General features: G+C 42.8%; 1 protein-coding gene across 6 annotated transcripts in view; it reads left to right on the plus strand.

The window, feature by feature from the left end:
• LOC146820764 (pantetheinase-like) overlaps nucleotides 1–19,202 on the plus strand; it is a 270,531-nt gene that overhangs the window by 83,366 nt on the left and 167,963 nt on the right. For all 6 annotated transcript variants that reach the window (XM_085611558.1, XM_085611560.1, XM_085611559.1 and 3 more), the window contains one exon: nucleotides 441–633. In XM_085611558.1, the coding sequence (XP_085467684.1) occupies nucleotides 441–633 (193 nt within the window). The remainder of the gene's footprint in view (nucleotides 1–440; nucleotides 634–19,202) is intronic.

The following is a 19,202-nucleotide window of genomic DNA, read 5'->3' on the forward strand; positions in this document are numbered from 1 at the left end:
CCCCACCCGAAAGTCATGCCAGCCACGACTGGGTATGGGAATGCTGACAATGGAATTTTGGTAAAGCTCTTTCATACCAGTAAGTAAAAGTGAATTCTGCATCAATTGTGAAATGCTATGTAACGTTGTGGTAAAAGAGATTTGTGTAGCGTAGCATTGCCACTGGTGTGACCTCACTTTGCTGTCGGGTATGTATACCCTTGCACCCAGAAAGTAGATTTTAGTGATTTATATGTATTAGATTTATATGTATATTATGTGGAATATATAAATATTCCTGTCATAAATTTATTTTTTTGGCAAATTTCCTTTAAAATAACATGTGAATCTTATTTTGTAATATGAGAGTTACAGTGCATTTTGTATTATAATTATTTGCAAGTCTTAAATTTCTTACAAATCTTTTTTTAATCTTTTTGTATCCTCTCTTCATGAGTTAGGTTTGGCCCTGCTCCAGTTCAGGAAAGGCTTAGCTGCCTGGCAAGGGTCAATGCCATATATGTTGTAGCAAACATTGGTGACAAAAAGCCCTGCAAACCTGGCGATACGATGTGCCCCCCAGATGGCCATTATCAGTATAATACCAATGTCGTGTTTGATGCAGAGGGGAAACTCGTGGCACGTTACCACAAGGTGAGGGAGATGCGCCTTCAACTGAAAATCATAACTTTGATCATACTATATGTGTAACATGTCCCATGCAAGTGACACAGAAATTAATTTTGAAGCTAAGGTTGATGCACAATAGGATACCTCCCTGTTGAGTTTATTAAGTGAAGAATTTTATGTCCTGCTAAACATCTCTTCTGTGAACATTGTACTGCACCAAAGCCCCTAGACTTATGCAGGAATGAAGGACCAAATTCAGTGGGAGGGTTGATTAAATTATGCAGCATGAAAGCATCAATTATACATCATCATACAGCAAAATGTGTGACAATATTATTTTGTTAGCCATTTCAACATGTATTATTTGTGCCTGGGCAAAGTTGCACCTCATTAGTATGAGTTTAACAATTTAATACAATAATCAGGAACTGGAAGATCATGAGTTATCCTTTGCAAAGATTCTGCCAATGGGCAGAACCAGTTTTTGGTGCATTTTTGTTTAGCAACTTGGGGGGTAATTTTTGCAAGCCCTGCATCACTTTTGCACCACTGAAAGAGGTAAATGCCTGACGCAGGGCTCTCATACTTTGCCTTACTCTGTCTTACTCTGCACACAGGAGGAGTTACATGGAGGTTGCTGTGGGTTTTCCCATGCAACACCCCTGGTATTCGACGCTGCCCCAGAATTACAAAGTGATGTAAACCCGGGGAACCTTCAAATCAGTATGCCTCCCATGGTGGTAGTAACAAGGAGAAATATGTTTATTTTTTTCGTTTTGTCCTCTTCTATGTATGCTGCATTCTGCAGCACACATAGAAAAAGGAAAATGCCTCCTAGGCCCCTTCCTGCCCAAAAACGATCCTGTTTGCAATGGAGGTACCCTTGCATACGTATTCCACTAGTTTGCCCTTCATAGATGCAAGAGTGTTGGTGTTCTCAAAGACAAAAAATCGAAGCTCCCGGGAATGAATGTCTATCTCTAGTTTAGTAAAGTCCCTGCGCAGCAAGCAAAGTAAACTGGCCTGTTTGGTGATGCATTCCCTATGGATCAACCTTAAACACTTCCCAAAGCATGGAGAGGAGTCAACTGAGTGTTTATTATGTCCAAACTAGTCAAGAATGACAGTTCTGGTTTCAGCCCTGAACACTTAGTCTCTGAGAACATTAGGGGAGCCTTCAAGAGAAAGCTCTCACTCCAAGGTCTAGATGGACAATCTCTAATTAGATAGGTGCATGGTCTGATAAGGTCCTGTGAGGGTGTATAACATTTGAGGTCCAAGCAACCACATCCTTGGTGATTAGCCAATAATCTATTCTGGACCAGGTGTTGTGTGTCGAGGTGATACATGTGCTCTCTGTGCTGGTGCCTTGTCGAAGCTGCCAAATAGCTGTAAAATCATAATCCATCACGAGTGTGAGCAGTTGTGCGGCAGCGCATTGATGTGCAAGTATTGCTGGACTTATTGGCATGATCATCAAGTATCACATTGAAGTCACCATCCCAAATCACTGCTGCCAGGCACATGTTGGTCTTCAGCCAGCAGACATATTCAAAGAAGTTGGGGTCATCCACATTTGGTCCATAGACCGAGGTTAATATAATAGGGCAAACCTGTAGTGTCATTGTCAGTATAACAAACTAGCCCTGCATATAAACCTTTAATGATGATTACAGACATCCCATGTGAGGAACTAGAGTAGATGGAGAGATGTGTTTAGATGACCCAGTCCGCACAAAGTCGGGAGTGGCCCCCAGCGGTCAGGTGCAGTTCCTATAACAGACATATATCAATAGGATGTATTTCCAAGTACACAAGCATCAGCCATGCTTTACGCTGATCATTGAGCCCCCTTACATTCCAGGTTAGACCCTTAATAGTGGCCAACTATTTACGGACGGGTGTAATGTCCCATGCTGTGCATATATCTCATATGGAACTAACACACCCATAGCAGTAAATAACTGTGTGACTAGAGGGGAACAAAACATCTGTTATAAAATGAACAGTAAATACATCAATAAACACCCACCCCATCCCACTTTAACGCTCCCAATGAGCTGCATTTTCAGAACCCACCCTCTGTCCAACAGAGCATTCCAACAAAGTGTAAAGGAAATTATCCCAGTTGGGCATCAGGAGAACCAAGCAAACATCCCACATAGAATCTTGTGCAGCGTTTCCACACTGCTTGATGGCATATAGGGCACATCGCACCCCCCCAATGCACCTACTTCCCCGCTGACAGACACCAGTGTCCATGGTCTGCACGGGCCACTGCCATGCCTTCCCCCAGGCCCCACGGCCTCCCCAATGCAGCAATATCAAAGTTGCAGAAGGTAATTAGTTGTTCTTGCTAAGGATGCCACCTCTTGCCCCTTCAGGAGAAGGCAATCGCTTCACAGGTGAGGAAGCCAGGTTACGAGCAAATTTGTTGCTGCATTAGGGTCTGTTGAGTTTCCCATTGAGAGTTGTGTGGAGCTTAGCCTGGTAAAGCAAGGAGGACACGGCGCCAGCTTTCTTGAGCATCCGTTTGGCAAGCAAAAATTCCCGTCGCGCAGCCTGGACTGCCAAGGTGAAGCCTGGATACAAGGAGTTGGTGTTGTCCTGATATTGGATAAAAAGGTAATCCCTGGCCAAACGTAAGAAAATATCTCTATCTCTATAGTATCCACTATGGGCCATGCCATGACCCCAGGAGGGGGACGCGGACCAAGGCAACAGTATGCACACTTAACTATGAACACCGGGGAGAGATCATAGCCAAACAGCGATCTCGGCATGGTTTCAACATAAGTTTCCATCTTGCGCATGGCAGTATATTCCAGAACCCCAACAATGTGGAGGTTATTTAGTCTGAAGCATGCTTTGAGATCTTCATTTTTACTTTTGATCATTTCGAGTACTTTTCCATGTGCAGAGGCTGTTCTCCAGAGGTCCTGTGGGTATCTTCAATGTCAGATGTGCGGCGCTCCAGTTAGTCAAAACACTACTCATGTTTGTTAGCCTTTTCTTTGAGTCGGTCTCATGTATGAGTGAGGATGTCGATTTTTGAGTCTATGTAGGTCAGGCTGTGTTTAAAATTCATGATAATGGATTTGATGTCCTGGGCACTGGCGGTGCTATCAGTTTCTGATGTGTCCTGCACACTACTCACCAGTTCCAGGTCCAAAAGTGCACGTGAAATGCCAAGCTTCAAAGGACAAGTTGGTTTGCTTTTTGTCGCTTTTCCCCATAGTGAAGGTCAAGTGCTTCTCACAGGATATCTGTAGCTAGAGGGCATGTGGTGAGGCTGTTTTTCAAATCCGCGGGTGCTAAGACCCTCAGCAGATGGGATCCCGCCTCTCCCCGATATGCATCTATCAAGGAGCAAGAGCAGACCCAACTCCTAAGTGATCTGCAATCAGTACCTCAGCTTCAACCCACAGCGTACTCAAAGCGCAAAATGCCAAAATTGTGTAGTTCACCTGTCACCACTACCGTCAATGATAGAGACCAGGGGGCATCCAAGTATCAAGGATGGGTGTCACTGTCTATGTGTCTCAATCTGCAAATTGGCGTGCCCTTGTCCTACGCAGTCAGGGTCCTGCCACTCCCCAAATGAAGACCATCAGTGGCAATGGCAGATCCAAGGGTAGTAGGGAAGCAATAATCGCCTCAGGTCCAGAAGCTCAGGTGAAAAGTGTTCAATACAGCGCAATCAGGGGAAAGCCGCCTTGCACCACCAGGTGAAGTTCCAAAGGTTCACTCTTGTCTGGGGGAGTCAACATACCACATAGGTCTCTCACAATGTCCCATGTGTACAAGGTAAGAGCTGTCATGTGAAAGACAGGGGCAATGCTCAGCCCTCCCCCTTTGCTCTGCTCAGTCAATGCTCCGAAGTCAGGAGACTTAAGTCCGAATGGTTGCTATCTTCCTGGGTGGCTGCTGTCATCGGGAGCACCCGCATCACAGCCAGCCCCGTTTTTCACTCAAATGGGGGGATCAACACATCACCCTCCTCCTTTGAGGCCCGGATGGCCACTTCGCAGGTCAGTACCCGGATCGCCGACTGGTGGGCAAAGTATGATAGCCATTTGGCTGGGCCCTCGAGTCCTGTGGCCTTCACATCAGGTGGGCCAGCCCTGGGAGCCCTGCTGCTGGCCCTGACCATGCCGTACATCATGGGTAATCACAAACTTTCTGTTGCGTGCCAAAATTACAGTGTGGTGTTTGGCCGATGGCCGCACTGGTAGGGGTGGGGTGAGTAGAGGTGGGGTCAGTGGGGGGGCAGGGCTAGTGTAAAAAAAATCAAACCAGTTTCAAAACATTAGACAATACTGTATTTCAAAAGCAGATGTAACTACAAAGAGCACATTTTGATAATACATTTTTATTAGCAGACAATAGCAATCTTAAGAGGCATTGCATAGCTTCATACACACTTTGACCCAAATTCTATCACAGCCTCTCTCTCTTAGTCAGTCAGTCAATCTCTCTCATTCAGTCAGTCAGTCTCTCTTAGTCAGTCAGTCTCTCTTAGTCAGTCAGTCTCTCTTAGTCAGTCAGTCTCTCTCAGTCAGTCAGTCTCTCTCAGTCAGTCAGTCTCTCTCTCAGTCTGTCAGTCTCTCTTAGTCAGTCAGTCAGTCTCTCTCAGTCAGTCAATCAGTCAGTCTCTTGCAGTCAGTCTCTCTCTCTCTGTCAGGCAGTCTCTCTCAGTCAGTCTCTCTCTCTGTCAGTCAGTCTCTCTCTCTCTCAGTCAGTCTCTCTCTCGGTCAGTCTCTCTCAGTCAGTATCTCTCTCTCAGTCAGTCTCTCTCTAAGTCAGTCATTCTCGCTCTAAGTCAGTCTCTCTCTCTCTGTCAGTCAGTCTCTCTCTTTCTCTGTCAGTCTCTCTCTCGGTCAGTCTCTCTCAGTCAGTATCTCTCTCTCAGTCAGTCTCTCTCTCTGTCTCTCTCTATTAGACAGTCTCTCCCTCTGTCAGTCTCTCTCTCTCTTAGTCAGTCTCTCTCTCTCTCAGTATCTCTCTCAGTCTCTCTCAGTCAGTCAGTCTCTCTCAGTCAGTTAGTAGTCTCTCAGTTAGTCAGTCAGTCTCTCAGTTTGTCAGTCAGTCTCTCAGTTAGTCAGTCAGCCTCTCTCTCTCAGTCAGTCTCTCTCTGTCAGTCAGTCTCTCTCTCAGTCAATCAGTCTCTCTCTCAGTCAGTCTCTCTCTCAGTCAATCAGTCTCTCTCTGTCAGTCTCAGTCAGTCAGTCTCTCTCTTTCTATCAGCCAGTCTCTCTCTCTCTGTTAGTCAGTCTCTCTCTGTCAGTCAGTCTCTCTCTCAATCATTCAGTCATTCTCTCTCAGTCAGTCTCTCTCTGAGTCAGTCAGTCTTTCTCTCTCTGCCAGTCAGTCTCTCTCTCTCTATCTCTGTCAGTCAGTCAGTCTCTCTTGCTGCCAGTCAGTCTTTCTCTCTCTGTCAGTAAGTCTCTCTCCCTCTCTGTCAGTCAGTTTCTATCTCTCTTATAGTCAGTCAGTCTCTCTCTGTAAGTCAGTCTCTCTCTCAGTCAGCCAGTATCTCAGTCTTTCATTTAGTCAGTCTCTCTCTCTACTCTCTCACCACTCTCTCTCTCTCCACTCTCTGTCTCCTCTTCCTCTCTCTCCACTCTTTCTCTCTCTGGGGGGCCATGGGTACATTATCTGTAAGGTCCGCGGGCCACCAAGGAAGGCCTGCCGGGCCGCTGTCGGCACACGGGCCGTACTATGAGTACCACGGCCGTACATGGATACAGCACAGAGCACCCTCCAGCCTCGACCTCAGCAGCTCACAGTCCCAGGGCCTCTGAGACACAGGCGGGGTCTGCCAGGGAAGTGTGACAATCCCAAGTTCCCACAGCGCAGTCCTCAAGGCCCAGTTAGGCTCCAGTCCTGGAATGAAAGGGCTCACCTCGACCCGGTGCTACCAGGATGAGAGGCGGCAGCAAGGAAAGATTGATGTCCTCTCAGGTAATGGAGATGATGGCAAATTAATCCTCCCGGATGACAGAGCCTCTCTAAGCAATGGCCATCTTGCTGCTAAGCTCTCTGGTGCCCAAAGTAATAAAGAATCTGGTAATGTGTGAGAAATAGTTTGAAGTTTAGTGAGGGGACTGAACCCAAGGCACAACAGTTTGGCTTTCTGGAAACAGTAGTTTCAGCATGTTACCAAACACACTCATATTTAGTTCTTTATCCCACTGTATTGTTGAAGGGAAAAATAATGAGTGACCAGGAGTACACCAAGAGTGAGCAGGCACCATCTTCTGCAGCTGAACAGGAACCTCCTCCTGGCACACCAGCACTGTCAGATTGTGTGGAGGAAGAGAAGCATCCATCACCCCAATTTCTTTTATAGCTTTCAGCGTCTCAGATAAGAAAGCTATGTTATCCTATCAACTCACTTACGGATATTGTCATTTGTTATATGGGTTGCATTCATTTCCTCACTTCAATATCTCATAATTTTCTAAGCACTCAAATGCAATTATTTGCCATTTTAAGTGGGTAAATGAAAAACATTGCCTATCTTCAAGAATCTTGACACTACCTTGACTGAGAAAAAGATGAGCAGTTGCTGACTTCAGGCATTGCTATTCACCCGCAGGTAACCTTTATCATAGGTTGCTTAGGGCCAGGTGTATGAATATTTAGAATAGCAATTATTTCCTATTCACTATTTGGTAATGCTATTCCTAATGTATCAAAGTTTTGTTTTTAAAGTAGTGATTCTTGGTGGGTCACAAATTGGCCTACCTCATGAATATTAATGATGTAGGTCGCAACTAGCGACTCATTAGGAATTACAGCCATCAAAGGTATTGTGGCCTGCAAGGGTCAGCAGACCAACAAGTATTTGATTGCTTTTTAATAAAGCAATCTCACTTTTTTCTAAAGCAGCCCATTTCCCATAAAGGAAATGGGACTGTGTTTAAAAAAAAAAGTTTATTTGTGTTTTTTGTTTGGCCTATAGACAACCGCCACCTCTTAAACAGGTTTTCTTTTTTATATTGACAAACGGGAAGGGGTCCAGTTTGTGAATGCTTTACCACTACACTTATGTAGTTGGTAAAGTATTAATGTTTTGCAACCACATTCCGCTCACAAAACATTAATACATACCACTCAGAGTCGGTATTCGAAAGGGACTCCCTAAACACTACCCTTCCAACTACTGAATCAAAATTGGGTCGCAAACCCAAGTTCGATTTGATAACTTGTTACTAAATTGCATTTCACTTTTCATTACATAAGAAAAAACATTTTTGTGATTGCAGATAGCCAAATTATGCAAATCGGGCCATATGTGACTGCAAATATGCTTTATACATCTGTCCCTCAGTGTGGAAATGTGGTTGTGTTTTTAGTTTTTATTTGTATCCTGACCAAGAAACGCCATTTATTTTCATGGATAAACATAAAATAAATGTGTAAAATGCCAATTTGAAGACCTATTGCTTAATGATGAAAGTATGGTTTGGCATGGCACAGTATTTTTCTTGTAAGGCACTAAGTAACCAAGGGTATGCCCAGACTTGGGCCCCTGTAACTGTAATGATTTTTATTAAAGAAAAAAAGAACATTTCCACATTGGCATATCCAGCAGTGTAGAATTTAATTCCTCTAATATTTATAAAGAGTATTAGGCAATTCTATCCCTGATTCCATACATATTTTATCTATCTTCTTTTTCTCTGTCATGTCTTATTTCTTTCAACTCCTGCTCTCTCCTCAATCTTCACGTTTTTGTGTTCTCTTTTTTGCCAGCCCTTGTTCCACCTATCGCTTATCTTCCCTTGTACTTCTGGTGCAAGATTTCTAATATCCCTGAACTTAGAAGGCTACATCCATTCTGCATTCCATAACATCTAGATCACCTGTACTCAGTTTTCAGACCAAGGCATGAATGTTCCAAGTATGATAAATTTGTGTTCCCAGCCTCTTAGTATTCTGATGGTCATCATATATGCCATCTTTTTCTCTGCCCCGTATTTCCTGCTTCCATTGATAACATGGAGGAGTGGGACCATAGACACTTGCACACGCTTGCAAAAAGAGTACTCTTAGCAGAAATCAAAAAACGAAGTTGGATGGATCCAGTTTAAGATGGTCTATTGAAAAGAAGCCATTTAAGGCTTCTTTGTGAATACTGCAATAAATGTTTTCACCAAGATAAATTTACACATGTAGATGTACTACTAATAAATCTATTCTTACTCCTTTGAGTACTTTTACTGCTTTGGGCTGTTCACAAAATCTGAGTGTAATGTTACTGAAAAGTGTAGGCTTGCATGTCTCCACTGACTGAAACAGGGAGAAAAGCAAAATGTATGAGTGTAAATATACTACGGCCAAAAAGCAGCAGTAGGACCAGATAACCACTGCAAAACCCTCCCTTTGAAAATAATATATATAGGGACTGAACATAAAACCCATAGGAAATAATGGTAAATAAATGAAATTATTTAGACAAGTTAAATTTATAAATACATTTAATTTAATGTTAAAAAGAATCTAAAAATAAAACATTTAATAGCTTATTTTAAAATATTTTAATGGCAGTTTTGAATAAAAAATTAATGGAACAATAATTTTGCATTAAAATATAAGTTACTTTTATTAATTAATTGATGCATGACTTTTAATAATTATTAATGCATAATATTAAATATATATCTTTTTACATTCTGGTGGGAATTTGTTTTTTATTCTTAATTTCTTTCAATTGAGATGTAATCAGAAAATCATTAAGCAGAAAGTTTTGGTGTTTTTCATTCCCTTTTTGTTGGTGAAATATTGTGACATTGTTTGGAAAAAAATTATTGAAAGCTGTAAAAGCTGAAGTATTTGTGTCCAAATCATTAGTGGCCCAAAAGCAGGTACTCTACTTTTGAGACAGAACAAAGGTTTCGCTATGCATTAAAACTAAGAAGAAAGGTACTTAGAAATGATTCGTCAAATCAACAGGTGTTCGGTCTTTGATGTAGAGAATTTTTCAGAGAAGATTTATTCACGAGCAGAGTCTTTGTTCCTAAAATGTTAACTATAATGTTGAACAAGATTGTCAGTAAAGAAACAGGTAGGCAGGTTGAATGTAGTATCAATAAGGCTATAACAGTGAAGTTTAAAGACCCCAAGGAAAATGTTGTTATCAGCAGAAGTAAGTTAATTCGCAAAGTATGACTCTGTGTTCTACATGAACATATTAGCTCTGCTTGAGTTAGGAGTTTTTACTGCAGAACTGGATTTTAAATCCTGATTGTGCCATTTTTTGATTCACTAATCATTTATACATGTTCTTCTTTTGCTAGTGAGCAAAGTGGCCCCCAAGGATAGTCATCCTTTCTTCGGAATTCCAAAGAGAATACATGTTACAATCATGCTTTGATAATAGAGGGTGTATTCTTCTGAACAATATTAAATAGCAGTTTGACAATGCATAACTTTGAATGACGTGGTTGGACGTGGTAATGTGGGAATCAAATTACCCACCTATTCTACTATCAATTGATTTTTAGTATTCTAATTGGATGGTAGGAGTTGTATAATGCTTATTTAACCTTGATTTGCAGGATTCTTGGAAGAAAGTGTTGTTGGGAAACACATTTTTAAACTTTTTGGAGTTAAAGGGTGACCACCAGTCTGAAAAGCAGATGAAACACTTAAGTAGAATCATGATGGGTACTAGCACTTTGTTATTTTTCAGTCCCTGTATCATCTATGATATTTGTTTGGGTGTAAACTAGGTAATGTGTCCTTCTGGTAAGGCTTCCTTCCATTTCTGCTCCTTGTCTGCTTATCTATAGGTGGTGCAGTAAGTGTTACATTATATCTTGTAGTAGACCATCAGTGCTTTCACCATGTAATGGTGTAAATGTTTACTTGGTGGTTGCCTGTGCATTGCACCACTAGAGCCATGAATGCCTTTGGCTTATTGGTAGTGGTGGGGTTTGTTGAAGTGTGGTCATTGATGCCATTCAAAATCCTTTAGACACCTTACTTCAGGGCCTGTTGAACTATGAACCATGGTTGTTATGCCTATTTTTTTTATGTTTGATGGTTAGAGAAGCATAATCGGTTACTGAAAGTATAAGGCTTTCGCTTAGCTCCTAATAGGTCTTCTTAAGTGCAAGGGATGATGTGCCATGGCAGTGCAAGGTCATTTGCTGTATAGTTGAATGTGTATATTGAAGATCCTCTGACAGGACCTGCGCATGTTCGTCTATGTTCATCATTTCCATCTGAGTTTTCTTTTGTGTCTGAAATCTGTGTCCATGTGATGATGGTAGTTAACCATTGAGTATCTCATGTCTAGCGTGAAGCCTGTCCTGGCCACTCTCAAGGCACCACAATTTGATCAGGTCCTCTAGGCATGAACAATGGTATAGATGCACAAGAATATAAATGATGACTGACTGTGAACTAGGAGAACTGTACATTGAAGCAAAGGCTGTGTTTAATGGAACAATATTTGTTGTGGGCACTACGTTGGTATTAAAGAAACTGTTTTCTAAAATGTCTCCTATACATCTTTGTTCCGAAGCCCACAATGAATGATTGGGGCTCTCCGTGTTCTAGCTTTTTTTACAATCCAAACTCTATCCTTCACTTGCTTCTAGTACTGCATTTAGGTCTCTGCATACTCTAATGAAGCAACTCCCAGTGTCGGAAGTGAGTATTTCATGGAGGATATTGACCATAACTTCGAACCTCTTGGCTAGTTGTAGAGATGTTGAGAACGATGATATGCACATCAAAGTGCACCTGGGCAAAGGGTTGTTTAAGCCACTGGGTAGATCCCCAGCATAGGTCCATTTTAAAGCTAATCTAAAGGCCTCCCATGTTTCTTCCTGATGTGTTTGGGGTTGCTTTAATTTCAGTCATAACATAATCTTGGGGTTCCCAGGCCAATAGCAACCAGGTCTCCCGATAGGCAGTAATTGAATGTGACATCAAGAATGAGGTTAAATGTAGATCAGCTGTTTTTCTCAAGATGCAGGAGTGTTCTATGTGATCACAGAACAGGTTTTTGTATTTATTTATTTCCTCTTCAGTTGTTGTGCCTTTGAGTGCAGTAAGGATGGGTCTTTGTTACTGATTTAGAGGCTGTCTTGTCTAGGTGAGGAGATTCTTGATGATCGCTGTTGCCAAATGGGATGATTACTGCTAGGGTGCATGGTTATATTTGAAAATTAATCCGTGGCTGTTTATTCGAGGTAGACTGGTGTTTGCTTCTATTGCTGGGAGTCACCATATTTAGTTTTTTCCATTTTGAGATGGACTGTTAATTTCAATAGAATATTAATTATTTTATTGTTATTGGTAAATATGTAGCATGGTGTTTTGCAGTTGATCATAAGGCTGTTGGCACTGTTCCAGAGTTGGGTGTTGGTTTTCAAGACTTTTTACTGTGACTGGTATCTCTAGACTATTGGGACGTTGTTTAGTTTTTCTTAACTTTGGCAAGGTCTCTTTGCTCGTGCGGATGATTCACTTTGGTAAATCTCTGTGTGTACTCTCTTCCAAAGAGGACCTCCCTTGGAAGTTCTGTCTTGCCTGTTCCTATTGGAGGAGGTCCAAGAATGATTTGCATATTTCTGGGTCTAATCTGAAGTGGCTTGGTGGGCAAAAGAACGATGAGTTGGAATGCTGCCCCGAGCGATTGCCAGAGGTTAGACAAATTGCAAACATTCCTCCTGGAACATTTTGTCTCTCTAACTAGACAGGGATGTGACCAGATATGAATCCATTTTTTGCAGTGCCACTGGATCCAAGCTACTTGTGACTGTATATCCTCATTTAGCCGGCCTTGGACTGTGTGTGTTTCGATTCAGAGAGGTCCTGGCTTGGTAGTTCTGCTTGGTCTGTTCCAATTGATGCAGGATCAAGACTGCTTCCCATATAGGTCTAATCTGAAGTAGCATGGTGGGCAAAGGAACAGTGGTTTGGCATGCTACCCGAAGTGATTGCCAGTGGTTAGACAAAATGCAAGCATTCCTCCCATCACCTTTTGTGTGTAAGTAGAACTCAGATACTTTAAAAGTATACTACATTGCTAGTCTGTACTAGCTGTCAGTCAGGTTGTCACTGCTTCTGATTCTTAATGAGGTTTCAGATTGTGGAGCATCATCTGTATCTCAAGGAGTGACTGCAGTAAGATCTCAAACACAAACAATGATTAGCTGGTCTAACTCACCAACTACTGATATTGGGGAACATTGGGGAAATATAAGGAAGGAAAAGGAATCAAGTATCAGTGATGATGAGGAGTCTAAAAAAAAACACCTTTTCGCGTCTGATTTTTATTGCTGGTTTTTAGACTCTGCACACTGAGACACTGTTGTCCACTGTCCAGTGTATGTGCTCTGATCCCTGAAACATGTAGAAATTAGATAATCCCTGACTATAATACAATGGTAAATCAGACTTAGGATAGCCTTTGTGGAGAAATTGGTCTGCCACACTTACTGCTTCCGACTTCTAGCTCCGCCCAGCCTTGCTCACTTGCTTGCCTTGCCAGCCCTCAGCCTCACTGAGGCTGAAAAGCCAAAAGCCGTAATCGGAGCTGTAAACCAGGACTGAAGCCTGGGCCAATGACCACACCGCTTGTGGGGAGGGTGAGCGGCTGGACCTGGTAGCTGGCAGGGCTGCTGGAACAGGCTACCAGGGAGCTCTCGCAGGAGTGTCTGCAGGCCAACCCAGTCAGCTGTGCAAAATTGCCCAAAGCTGCTAAGCCGAATCGAACCGAATGCTGCCAGATGGAGCAGACAACATTAATCCGCAGGGGAGGCTGAGCAGCTGAAGGAGCAAGGAGCCCTGGAAGGCTGGTGCCTGGAGGAACAGGGGCCTCGAGGCACTCAGTGGCAGCATTTTGTTGAATCTCCGCTAGCCTCCTTACAGTTGGCCAGTGCCAGTGCCAGCACTAGTGGCAGAACCAAAGGACAAAAGACACAGAACAAGCTCTATTTAAGGACAGTTAACAGCGAGAGTGAGAGTCCTGTACACCTGCAGAAGGTAGGGGGGCGCACTCAAATTTTCTGGGGTGGGGGACTTGGGATCCCTCCACTGCAACCCTTCCCTTCCCCTTTTACCACAGACCACTAGCAAAATGCCTCCCGGGCAGAAGGAGCTTGCCACCACACCACCTTATGCCAGCTAGTATCAGCTAAATACAGTTAAATACAGTCAAACACTGGGGTTCAAGGTGTTGACAGTGCTGAAGGAAATAGGGCCATACAGGTCCATACTGAGACCTTGTCCGATCAGCACCAAGAAGGTCAGAGGGCCAGAGGAAACAGGGCGTTTTGTTGTGCTATATTAGGCCCAGCCCCCTACTTGTGGAAGCGGTCCGTCTGGATCCGAGTACGGCTTGCAATTAGGGGAGTGCTCCTGCCCCTCATTCCTAAGCTCCCAGTGCCGTAGCTTCAGCTCCAAGAGAAAAAGCTCAACAAATATTCTTCTCTTAAAAACAAGCCTTATGCCGCACAATTTTTTCTTTCTTGCCACATAATTTAGTTAACCCGGCCTGTTAATTTGGTCCTCCTTTGCTACATAATTCTGGTGGCCCAGAGCATGCCCCATTTAGCCACCATATTTGCACTCCCTCCGGAGGCAGTGTTGCTTTGTATAAAAGACAAATTTCGATTGATACTCTTGCTCTTGGTTTTGACTAATGCTTATGCTATTATTAAGAATGTATTACATTTTGGCAGTTTTTCCTGTGCTTGGCATTCAGTTGTGGTTGGTAGAGTTAGACTGTTCTGTAGGGCGATCATATACTATCACAAAGGGGAGACAAGAGGGGTGTTATGGGGCTCTTGCCTGCCCTTTCTAACTCAAACAAACACCAAAATTGGCGTGATAGCCTCAGAGAAATGCTATTTGCTTAATCTGCAAGTCAGCAGGTTAGTTACCAAGGGGTGAATACAGGAAGCATACTTAGGTGTAACAACCTGTATGCGTCACTGTGCAAATAATTATGCCGAAATGTTTCTGCCTCTAATCAGCTGTGGGTCTAAGGCATTCATCAGGGCCGTGTCTATGCCCCCTACACTGCAATTAGTAAGCACTGGGTAAGGTGGGATTAGATATAAACAAAAGACCTACCTCTCAACTGGTATTATAATTAGCAATAACCTCGAACTATTTAGCTAGGTGCTTCATGGTCTGTTAAGGTTGGGTCTCTCCTGTAGTCAGACTTTCATCAAGGTTGAGAACCCACTTTTCACCTAACTTGCCCCATCAAACAGCCATCTGGTACCTGTAGGGAAATCAGGCAGTGCTTAACAGACTGGTCTTACCGCTCACTGTGTAGGCCATTATTATGAGATATGTTTTTAGCTTTCAAATTAACCATTGGGGTCCATTATTGTTTTGAATATATCTTAAATGGGATTTATTTATTTTGGTCTATATGTTTGCCAGTTTACTTTCCTCCATTTCTATTGGTTGTAGCCTGTTCTCCCTTCCGTGTCTCTCTCTTATCAGAATCCCATGGCCTAAGTACTCATTCCCATCTGCGTTGGTAGTTCGAACTTATTTCTTTTGGTTAACACTGCGGACCATTTACTGTTTACATTTTGTTATCTTTCCCTCTAAACACCTACTATTGCTATATTTTACTACTTAACAGGCAGTCACAATTGCAGTTACCTTGCAGTTAAGAAGGGCTTGATTTAAATGGTGCAGCAGGTGCTGTGGCACTAAGGGCAAAAGCTCTAGGGACCTCACTAAACACAGATTACTGCAACATTTTACTATTAAACAGACAGTCACAAGTGCAGTTAGCTAGCAGACACTAGGGTCATCATGATTACAATGGTGCAGCAGGAGCAGTCACACAGGGACCAAAACCTCTTGGCACACCTCTCAACACCTAATTCTGTGATATTTTACTACTAACCTTGAAGTCACAGGTGCAGTTACCTTGCAGGCAATAGGGTCCAGCAGGTGCGGTGGCACCGGGGCCAAAAGTTGTCATAACTCCTCTAAACACCAAATATTGCTATATTTCAATTTATTTCCATTCAATTCTTCTTTATTCGGATAAAAACATAACCATAAAAGAGCGAGTCACATAACAACATGTTAAAATACACAAGTTCATAGTAATCATAATAACAGCATGAAAACAAGTTTGATTAAAACATTATTCATGAGTGCGCGACGTGTTAAGGACGCATACAACAGTTTTTAAAAAGGTGCCCACTCAATTCATAATAATCATGGACAATATAAAAACAAGTTTTCACAAAGGTGCTGGCTCAAGTCATAGTAGTCATAATAACAGTATAAAAAGCAGTTCATTAAAAACATTCTTCATAAAGTGTACATCCTGTTGTGCGCGCGTAGAGCAGCTTTCAAAAAGGAGCCCACTCGAAAAACTAGATCATCATCTTCCAATTTGAGGGTATTCCTATAAGCTGCTTTAAAATGGAAATGCAACATTTTTGAAGAACAGTATTAAGAGCCATTTTGAATATTTTATATAAAACTTACAGAAAAGTAAGAAATGGAGTGTTGTTTGCCCGCTCTGGCCGTCACACGGGTATGGCAAGGAGTCTAGGTTAGCATTATCCCCAAGGGGAAAACAGAGCAAAAATATAACTGTGCCAGCCCTTAAACGAAAAAGGAGTCCCCTCTCTCAGCAGCCTATGGGTTTTGTGAGTTAACTAGGCGGCAGGTGCGAGACGTTCTCAATAGACATAAAAGTTGTAACAGTAGGATTCCTAGACACTCTCTTCAGTCTTGCCTAACTATAATATGTATATAATGCCGTCCAAAGGACTTTTTTGTTAACAGTATCTATTACATTTGGGCTTGAGAAAAGCTGTTCATAATTAACACTACTTAAACTCTGGGTCACCAAGCTAAGGTAGATCCTTACCCTTCTCACACTTAAGGCAGTCTCCTATTATCTCTCCTGTGAGAGACGCTGCTGGATTTTTGCAGATTACCAACCAAATTGGAGCACGGCGGGACTTTATATAATCTTCAAAATAGTTTAATTTCAATTCACTGTGGCAGACATATTGGGACATGAAGATCAGTGCACCCAAGAGTTTCCGGTAGAATCTGTTTTCCTCGCATTAAACACTGTAACTCTTTGAGAAACTTCAAACCTCTACACCATAGGTTGCTGTAGGTATGCACTGAGATTTTAAAATAAAGTAAATTGCTAAAATAGCCCCTGTCCTCTTGGGCTGAGGGAGACTAAGAATGAAGTTAATAGCTTTAGAAAACATGTTCCAACAATGCACCACATGGTCAGACAAGGAACCACTAGCAGCAAAGACCAACCCTAGGTAAGGAAAAGTGCTAGTGCATTGTAAACTTTGATGGCCCACGGAAATAGAGTTTAAAGTGTACGGTCCCGATTCACAGAACTAATTTAAGACAAAATCCTAAACTTACCACCATTTTGGTATTCACTGAAGGCATTACTCATTTTGGTATTCACAGAAGGCACTTACTCATTTCGGTATTCACAGAAGTTAGGAGACCTAACTTTAGGACTCCTAAATGCCTTCTGTGAATACCAAAAGTCTTAAAGTTAGGATTTTTCTCAGTTTAGGAGTAGTAAAGTTTAGACTCCGAACTTTAGGACTCCTAAACTGAGAAAAATCCTAACTTTAAGGCTTTTAGTATTCACAGAAGGCATTTAGGAGTCCTAAAGTTAGGACTCCTATCTTTACTACTCCTTAACTTTCTGGATTTGAAATTTGAAAATTCCAGCTGCTCGGCATTATAGTCGCATTGCATCAAAGCTTGTCTTTGTGAGCAAGCACGTTTGGTGACTGTATGGGATTTATGATGCAATTCTTTTTTCAGAAGATATCTATTATATTGGAATACGTTTAAATAAAAAACATTTTTTTCTTCTTTTTATGTTTCCACGTTCTTAACACTATACATTTAGCTTAGTAAGCAGGTAGGTGGTAAGACACCTTTTTTTTTGGACTGACCTTTTCTGTGCAGATTGTATTGGCCTAGCTCCAAAAACATACTATAAAGTTGACTGTATTTTCCGTTGACCATATGAATAAGCAACATGGTAATTGAGTGATATTCTGTAAACTACATCAGGAGATTTTTCCTAATAGTGAGAATTTTGCCATTCATCTTTCTGTGGATGTAAAATGCATTCATATTTATTTGCATACTTTTAACACATTGGGGCATATTCTCAAGGACTTATCACCGAGTTAGCGGCACTTTATTTCAGCCAAAGTGGTGATAAATGTATCGCCCTATTCACAAGCTGGTGCTAACAGCCCATATCACCAGTTTCCCTGCGATAGCAGCCGCAAAAAACATCTCCATAGATGACACCGGCAACTAATGCTAATGATATGCAGAGTAGGCGTTCCCGTACAAAAGGCTGCGACAACACCGCTTTGCAACATACTCAACGACCAGTCAGATCGGCGATAAGATCACAAAACATGCGATAAGGCACGGTAGCAGCAGGAATTAAACACCTGCTCCTACCTGTTGTTAAGTCGGACGACTACCTGCAGTATGAAAGGGAGCCCAGCCCAGAGCCACACCTGAAGAACAACAGATGCCATGGATCTACTGATCATGCAGCACGGACACCCAAGAGGGCCACAACACCCACCACCACCACACACAGCCCCCCCCCCCCCCTCGGGGGCCCTACCCCGGGCACCCCTCCCCCACCCTGGACAAAGATACTGCACATCAACTTTACGAAATCCTGAACCAAACAATTCGCCTGATGTCGCACAATTACAGCAATTGACATTCATGTTTGGTCAGAAAATGGAGAATCATCCATTCACCATTGAAATTCCAAACAAAACATTTCACTTAAATATATGGCGGGCATTCACTGGACAATCTGTAAGTCACAGCCTGGAAGACAAAATTCAAGATAAGAAGGTATGTCATGCACTCATCAAAGGACAGTGAGAGAAAGAAAGAAAGAGAGAGAGAGAGAAAGAGAGAGAGAGATAGAGAGAGAGAGGGAGAGCAAGAGGGGGAGAGAGAGAGTGAGAGAGAGAGGGAGAGAGGGAGATAGGGAGGTCAGAAGAGTGCCGGTTCTACGAGAGACACCAACGCAATGGCGGGACATCCCGGGCACATGAACAACCCCTGACAAGTGGAACTGTACAGTACACGTATGCTGCATTTGTTGGGAGCACTGCCACTGGCAGTGTTGCACATCAATTACCGTCTGAGCTTCCGTCTTGCGTACGTCACCCGCGTCCAGCCCTGGTTCCACTGTCGATCATGCACATTCGAGCGGTCCATGGATGTCTGCCTATCCAACATAACGGTAGCTGAACTGGATTATGACTTGTGTGTGCGCCCCCTGTTGACCCACGACCAGCAGTGTAACCGTGATACCCGTGCATGGGATGCCTTTATATTTGGCATATGTGCTGGCAGTTGGGCATGGGAGATTGCACAATTCCTCGTGTGCAGTGACCACATCGAGGCGCTCCCCTATTGGGCTGTTTTGCGGATTGGTGAAACGGCGTGGACGGAGCACATCTGTCTGGACCAGTTAATGGATTGGCTCTCCCTCGTGTTCGTTGAAGTCAACAATGACATCCTCTTGGAACTGATTGCCC

This window comes from Triturus cristatus, chromosome 6, assembly GCF_964204655.1.
Source record: "Triturus cristatus chromosome 6, aTriCri1.1, whole genome shotgun sequence".
In the NCBI taxonomy this organism is placed as follows: Eukaryota; Metazoa; Chordata; class Amphibia; order Caudata; family Salamandridae; genus Triturus; species Triturus cristatus.